General features: G+C 43.9%; 1 protein-coding gene across 1 annotated transcript in view; it reads right to left on the bottom strand.

The window, feature by feature from the left end:
* Nucleotides 1-152: 152 nt before the first annotated feature.
* The window catches only part of trip11 (thyroid hormone receptor interactor 11), a 29,251-nt gene continuing 21,416 nt past the window's right edge, over nt 153-7,987 (bottom strand). Inside the window, exons 19-21 of the mRNA XM_033642648.2 lie at nt 4,806-4,928; nt 1,793-1,937; nt 153-1,649 (exon numbers count right to left, since the gene is read on the bottom strand). Coding sequence (XP_033498539.1) covers nt 1,435-1,649; nt 1,793-1,937; nt 4,806-4,928 — 483 coding nt within the window. The 3' untranslated portion in view covers nt 153-1,434. The remainder of the gene's footprint in view (nt 1,650-1,792; nt 1,938-4,805; nt 4,929-7,987) is intronic.

Raw genomic sequence — 7,987 nt, 5'->3', positions numbered from 1 at the left:
AACAGCCCCCCCTCTTCCCTCCTCCTCCGCCTCGTACAGCTGAATGACACTGCACATCTGGCGCAGCCAACGCGAGCGATCCACGGTGTAGTAGCCACATCTGGTTCGCATGAATCCGCGTTAGAGGGGAAAAAACACAAAACGCACAGCAGTAAAGGGTCAGCAGTACCTTTATTTGATCTGAAATCCCAATTAAATCACAGGTACTAACTTACTTTAAAGATCATCCAACTTCAAGTGAATCCAACTCCTTTTTTGTCACCTCTGATTTTCAGATTTTATCATCTACAAAAATTCTTGTACAGCGAGGATTTTACATTTTATACACTTTATCAATACACCTGGAGAAACCCTGTAACATTCCCTCTGCAGCGGCTGATTGATGTCTATACAAAAAAACACGTAGAGCAGCTCTGGCCAGCTCTGGTCAGGTAAAACTTTTTAAATGTGCAGGGTTTTTTTTTTTTACATTTTGTAAATATATATATTTATATTAACCATTTACAATCCTGATTATACAACTATCTAATTAGCAAAAAATGCAGGCACTTGACTTCCAAAACTTCCTTAGTGCCTATAAATAGGAAGAAAACCACCCATTTACATATATATAACTATATAATAGTACTGTACTTCGACATACATGTGAGCAGTCTCAAGCCTCTGATCAACCACAGTCAGCAGTTATGGCCATAATTACAACGCTTGTTGCATATCACAGTCAGGCCGTCTGGAAAAGACAAGATTTAGCAAAAAATGTCTTTATGGTTTCAACAGATGTACTGAACCACATAAATCTCTACGCAGGCTCCCGCTGCCAGAGTTTTAGGCAAGTCCTGGATCAGAAACAATTCACTGCATCGCTGCAAAGAAGAAAAGACTCAGGAGAAAATAAAAGCTGTCCAATGAAAGTCAGAGGATGAAGACTGAAGATGTTTCCTGCTGCAGACAGAGGTGATGATAAGACTCGACCCACATGTATTGAACTGCACACAGTGAGTTAACAAGGTCACTTGTGTTCAGAACAGGCGTGATGAGGGAAAATCAAACAACTAAATGAATTGTTTCTATGAAAATCTACTGGTGTTCTCACTCTGAATGAACTACAAGTTTAAAATGCTTCATCCTGTGTCCTTTTTTCATGTGGAGCCACTTCACTGAACAACTTGTAGGTCAACACGTGACAATAATGCTGAGATGATGTGTAAAGGGAGACTCTGTTGCATAGAGCAGCTATTGCAAGTAAAACTTAACCTAAAAAAACTACATTTAGTTCGTATCCCCTCCCAAAAAGGGAATATTAAGCCTTTATGAATTCTCTGATCATTTATTGTTGCAGAATATCTTTAAAAAGAGCAGCAATAAGTAGCAGAGCTGCTCAGAGTCTATGTAGTGTAAAACTTAACGTCTATCTGGCACTCTTTATGTGAGCGATCACTGCTTCAACAAGTCTTTGAGCACAGCTCCAGCGCTGGCCTCAGCTGAAACCGGCACAGGCGTGAAGGTAGGCAGAGCGTCAGAGATGGGCTTCATGAGCAGGTGACCTCCCGAGCCGCCGGAGCTGGAGCCAGCCAGCAGGGGCACCGCCGCAGAGCGAGGGGCCAGGAAGGGATTGGACTCGCCAGGTCTCTTGGCGACGGCTGCAGCTCCTGTGAGGAGAGTAAATCTAAATGAGGTTTGATGTGTTTGGAGATGTAAGGGAAAGAACAACGCCTCCCGTCTGACAGGACTGGTTAGGCACATGAGAGAAAGAAACATCCTGGCGGCGGTTGGTCCCAGAGGGGCCGTTTACCTGCGGCGGGGCTGGAAGCAGCACCGCTGGTCCGTCTCGGAGGCGGGGCGCTCAGAGGCTTGATGTCATGGACTGGGAGCCTTGGGGCCGGCAGCGTAGGGGTCGACTCAGTTTCCAGGAACTTTACAAACATCTCTGAGAAGGACTGCAACAGGAAAGGACAGAACAGTGTGTAGAGATATTTCTGAAAGGGAATTATGGTTTACATTTTAAACAAGAGTCTAAACTGAGGAGTTAGCTTCAGAGTTAGCTTCAGAGCCTGGTCAGGGATCAGTGTTTAGCCTGGGGGCATTTTAGCAGAGCATATGCCTGCCAGTTGAAGAATGTTTTTGTTGAACCAGCTTCTCTGCTGCCATCTCCCATATCCCTGCAAAAGTGGGTATAAATACTACACTGGCTAGATGGATAAATATTCTGTGTGTGTATGTGTGACGGTCTACCCAGAGAAACGGCTGGGCCCCTAAAAGGGTCCAGTGAATGAGCCCTCCCTAAATCTACTTTATTCCTAACACTGCATGCGTGTGAGCTCTCACCTTGTTCAGATCAGTATATTTCATTTTATTGTTGTTGTTTTAATAAGTCACGGTGAATATTTTGTTTCACAATAAAATGTGGTTATCATTTCTTCTATTTAGGATGGAAGTAATTATTGCTGGCCTCCAAGGGCCCCCTAGCAGCTGGGCCCAAGAAAGCTTTCCCCTTTTTCTCCCCTTACTAGCAGCCCTGGTGTACCCCCTTTTTTGTTGTTTCCATTGTCAGTTTAGAAGCACAGTGCCACGCCAAGTTGTGCCCGAGATCGACATTGTCAGGAGTAGGTCCAAGAGCCGGGTCGCCTGCTCTCAAGCAGGTAGCGATGACGTCTTGCCAACCACAGCCAATCCCCGACAACCCCACTTCTCCCCCTTAAACAAGCGCGTGTGTTGCGAGACTCTACTCCCCTCTGTCTGCAGGAGACCAGAGAGAGAGGCGTTTTCAAAAGTCTGTCTGTGTTTATTGGTCAGTGAATCTGTGGTTTGGAGTTGAGTTTCTCTCCTGCATCCTGTTTTTACTTTAGATTACATCTGCTTTATTTTACTGTTTCATGTTCGCTATCAACCGTATTAGAAGCTGTGTGACGTTGCTGCTCAAAAACTCAACATTTCCTCATTTTGCTGCTCCACAATGAAAGTTTTTACATAACAAAATAACAGGGGACTTTTATTGTGAAAAATCTATAGGAAATTAAATGTTATTACTGACTTAGTGGAACTTTATTAGTGGCTTCTCTACAGTAAAGCTGAGTCTACTAATACGGCAGGGAGGAAGAGTAAAATCAGAAACAGCCACAGTGAGATGTTGATGAAGAGCTGCGGACCACAGGCTCTTACTGCACCTCTGCAAACAGCTCACCTCCAACAGGTAAACGTCTTTCACCTGCCCTGCTGTGGAAAAACACATGCAGCAAAAATAACAAGGGACTTTTGCCGTGGATCAGCCCGCAGCAAGCCGTCATCAGTTTAGGACACGCCTTCAAGAAGGTAGCCATGTTGTAATGGAAATGCAAATTCTTAAAGTGTTGTTCTTTTTTATTTAATGGGAGTGAACATGTCATGTACAATTTGCACACTTTGCCTTTTAAATGTTCTGTGTTTTGAGAGAAAGTGGAAACACTTGTTTCATCATTTGTAATAATGTTTCCATGCCCGACTGTATTTCTGTGATCTCTCCTCTTTTTTGGCAGCGGGCTACGCTCATAAGTTGCCATGTTTTAAATCTTGCCACCACTGTAAAGCGACCGTAGCAAAGCTGTCGCTTGTCACTTGAGAGTCAGTCACAACCAATAAGAACTAGTCTGAGTAGTGTAATATAACAAGACAGACCAGAAGAGTTTCCCTCCATTTCATCCAAAACGCTCTGTCTTGATAATCTAACTCAGTGGTTCGGTCACAGTCTAAAAGTGTGTTGCGGGTCCATTCTGAATGGAACGCAAGTGACTCACAAATGTTTCAAGTTTGTAAAAAACATGCTAGTGAATCATCAGCACAGACTCTTTATTTTGAAGTGCTGTTTCCTGCTGTAGAGTGAGTGACTAACAGACAGCTCCTTGAAAGAGACAGCAAACTAACTTGACGACATGGCCAAACTTAAGTATGATGCCGAATGTACTAAACTGTGTGGACGTTGAACTAAAGTCTAAAAAGAAATCTGGACCCAGTGGCTGCACCAGTTGGGAACCACTGATCTAACTTGAATCTAGCTTGTAATATTTCTCTCTATTTGCACTCAATTGGTTCTCAAAAGTGTGTCCTGTATCACTTCAATGCGGGGCAGGTCTTTTAGTTTCCAATTACGGGATGATTTTGAATTTTAAGGGACGGTTGGCAACCTTGGCGGCAGAGCTGTATGTGAGAGACATTATGAATGCTCTCTCAGGGTTAGGGTTAGGGTTTTTACATGGTTATTTTTAATGCATTTTGCCCATTCATTTATTTCATGGGATGTTTTCTTTTTGTAAATCCAAGTGTGCGTATTGTGCTCTATTCTCCTCGTCTCACTCTGGACCTTCCCTTGGGAAAGAGACTCTGTGAGTGCTTTGTTTCTAATTGCAGGGAAGTTATGCTGATGCCATTTTTCTGGTGCTTGGTGATAACGTGCTGAAAGACAGTCGTGGGTAGTGTGGTCCATGTCCATTTCACAACACAAAGCACAGTTAGACCCATTACTATTAACTCCTCTGTGTTCCACTAATGCAGAGCAGAAAATAAAAGACTTCATTGTCTAATTTATGCATGCAAAAGGCAGAAATTTGTCTTTGATTTGCATGTGCACAATCTGCTATTGAAAAGACACACTGACACACATCATGTCACCTCCACACAGGACACAATAAAACACAATCACAGTCGAAGCTACATTAAAAGGAGGAGCAGGAACTCGATGGTTAGGACTGAATCAGTGTTGAAGAAGTATCACGTGCTGTGTGCTGAGATATACAGTATAGAATACTGTGTAAAATATCAACTGTGTTTCTTACGTGGTTGAACCCTTGGCCACTGGTGGGCCTCTGAGGAGTGTTTGGGACACTCTGTGCTCCTCTGCCTCCCAGCCAGCTCGACACCCATCCAGTAACACCGTGCCGTCCGTCCTCCTCTAACATCTGCAGGTGGGAGGTAAGGAACAGCAGACAGATACTAATGATTTTTAGAAGGAAAAAAGTCTCAGAATCATCATAGACACCTAATATTTTATGATCAACGACACAAAGGAAGGTACAGTGGAAACTGCTTATAGTGATCACATCTGTCTCGCTTGATTTAGATCACTTTAAGCTGACGATTACGATAACTTTATTTCTAACGCAGATCACTATCTAACTGACATTTGTAGGTTTATTACAGTGAATCTAAACCTATTTTGTGTCAAGGACCCCTAAATTGATACAATTTTGCTTCAGGGACCTCCATTTAAAAATATTAAGACCAAATTAAACAGTTATCAACTACAGTCATGGAGACAACTGTAGAGGAAATGAAGTCTATGAACAAAATAGTCACTCCTATGACTATTAGGGTGCTTTTCATGAGGCTAACATGTCTCCTTGCTTCCCTCATTCACATCTTAGCCCCTTGTAGCGAGCATATGAGAGAGAAATGTGTGGAAGAGACATGTAGGATACACTTGTGTTTCCTCACTCTAAGATCCTCCAGAGAATCATCCCACAATGCTCCCTCCTTGCTCATTGTCACCTCAAGGTGCCTTTAAGGGATCTAAGATCCTCCATGATGGTGAAGGGGGAACAATTTCCAGGTCACCCCTGGCTGAGAACCATTGGTTTATATCAGGGGTCTCAAACTCACGGCCCGGGGGCCAGACACGGCCCTCCAGACCATTCTATACGGCCCGCTATTTGATATCAATTCATAGTGAAATCCAGCCCGCTGCGGCCATGAACGCAGTGGACCTTGAATGCAGCCTTGTCACGACTGAGGAAAAATGCCCGATTCTGTTTTTGACCCTTCAGCGCATCATCCTAGGACCCTTGAACGCATCACCACACCTGAAACCAAGTAGAAAAAAACCAAACATTTGGCACGCTGCTAACACTATGGCCAAAAGAAAGGTTGACGCTGAGTACAGAGTGTTTCAGGAGAAGTGGGAGACTGATTATTTCTTCGTCGAGTTTAAGGGGAATGCCACCTGTCTCATCTGCAATGAGAAAATTGCCGTGTTTAAGGAGTACAATCTAAAGCGGCATTATTCAACTAAACATGCAGAGCAGTATGCTAAGTACCAGGGAGATGAACAGACGCAATGAGCTGCACAGCTAAAGAAAGGACTGTCAACGCAACAAAACTTCTTCCAGAGAGCAAGAAAGGAGTCCGATGCAGCACTTGAAGCAAGTTACGTTGTCAGTGAGATGTGAGAAGCCAATCGAAATTCAATTTTTTTCAATCATTTTTTGTGGAATACTTGAAGTGGCCCCCTTGGGACATGACTGGATGCTCAGCGGCCCTCAGGTTATTTGAGTTTGAGACCCCTGGTTTATAACATTCATATAAAGGGATGACACTGACAGCTTGTTTCAAAAGAGAGCACAGGCCTTTGTGCCGAAATGCTAAATGTTACGCGGACCTAAAGTCTAGGTACCATATCTGAAGGGATACTTTTGGTTCCAAAGGTACCATACTGAAAATGTTTGGTGGAAATGGGGCTGCCCATGACGGCGGGCATTCAAAATGAGTACAGTCTGTAGTTTGAGCCCTAGCACCAGCCAAAATCCAGTGATCTAAACTGGGAGATGAGCAGGGATATCTGGGCGCTGGTTTACTGTAGTTCATTTAGCAGGTTTCAACTCAAAGGATCCCTTAAACCAAGCAAAAGCATGAAGAGGCCAGGTACAGTAAACTTTACAGTCATACAGCTCATTCAGGCTATTTTTAAAGAGTAGATTTTCTTCTTTTTTCAAAGAAGCGGTCGGATTATTTCAGTTTTAATTGCCCTCGGTTTCCTTTCTGCCTGCCATCACGTTCTGGAAAATTATTTTCTGGACCCACTCACTAGTTAAGCTTATACACAGGCACTCAGATTCTCTGCCGACAGCCCACACTCCTAGAAGAAACTCCAGGCTTTATCATTCATACTCCCAAATCATCATTAGCCTGGCAGGATTCAGCTGGATAGACACCATATATAGAGTGTATGGATCGCAGCTTTGGGCTAAAAAGGCAGCAGAGGAGAGGGATACGAGCTGCTCCGCTGAGGCTGATTCTGAAGAGTCGTCTGGTTTTGTGGGACGCTTGGCTGCCGTGAACACGAGTTGAGTGGAAAAAGTTAAATAGCATTAACAGGAGATGAGGGAAGAAAGAAAAAGAAAGAAGTGAAGAACGACCTCCAACACAATAAAAATGGGTCTTCTGAAGAGTTGTAATCGCATTTGCCCCTCACCCTGTATCTGTTTTCCTTTAGGAGTGTTGGGTAATATGCTTTGGAATCGTTGGATGGAGTCCCACAGGGCTCCTGCCAGAAGATCTGGATAAGGAAATGCTTTCTTTTTCAGGGCTGAGCTCTGAGAGCATTTTCAGGGGCTGCTGGAGTTAAAAGTCACAGTTGAACAGTTTCAGGGTTTGTCTCTGAAGCATGTGTTGAACCAACTAATTAAATATTATGTCGGCTTATAAAGGTCAGTTGCACGCAGTCACAGTGACCTGGAACAGTGGCAGTTTGCAAATACTGGACTCAAGCCAGTATTAAGTAAGACGACTCTTTGGGTGAGCTGTTTAGCAACTGTCTTGTTAATTGTCTGTCTCTGTCAGCGGGCTTTGACACTGTTTATCATCAAGTGTCTCCCTGCTGTCATGCTTTAATAGACTGTTCTTTTTGTCATAATAAAGCAGTGTATCTGGTATTCAGACTAGGGATGTTCGCGATTACAATGCTGGACAAACGAGCGGCTCCGAATGACTCTACGTCTCTCTCTGTCTCTTTCACACACACTCTCAGACTCGCATGAGCATCTGCGTGATTGGTACAAGTCCACAGCTGTCCGCGGATGTGGAATGCAGATGTTCCAGCCTTTACACACACACTCTCACCGGATGGATAACTGCTTGCTGGGCTGAGTGGGAGGTTCTTATGCTTGTCATTAGTTTAGCAAAATGCGATCCTGAGAAGCCTGGATGTGTGTCTGCGAGTCAATTTGTGCACACATGAGCGGGT

This window comes from Epinephelus lanceolatus, chromosome 15 (genome assembly GCF_041903045.1).
Source record: "Epinephelus lanceolatus isolate andai-2023 chromosome 15, ASM4190304v1, whole genome shotgun sequence".
NCBI lineage: Eukaryota > Metazoa > Chordata > Actinopteri > Perciformes > Serranidae > Epinephelus > Epinephelus lanceolatus.
This window is presented reverse-complemented; position numbering and strand designations above follow the sequence as displayed.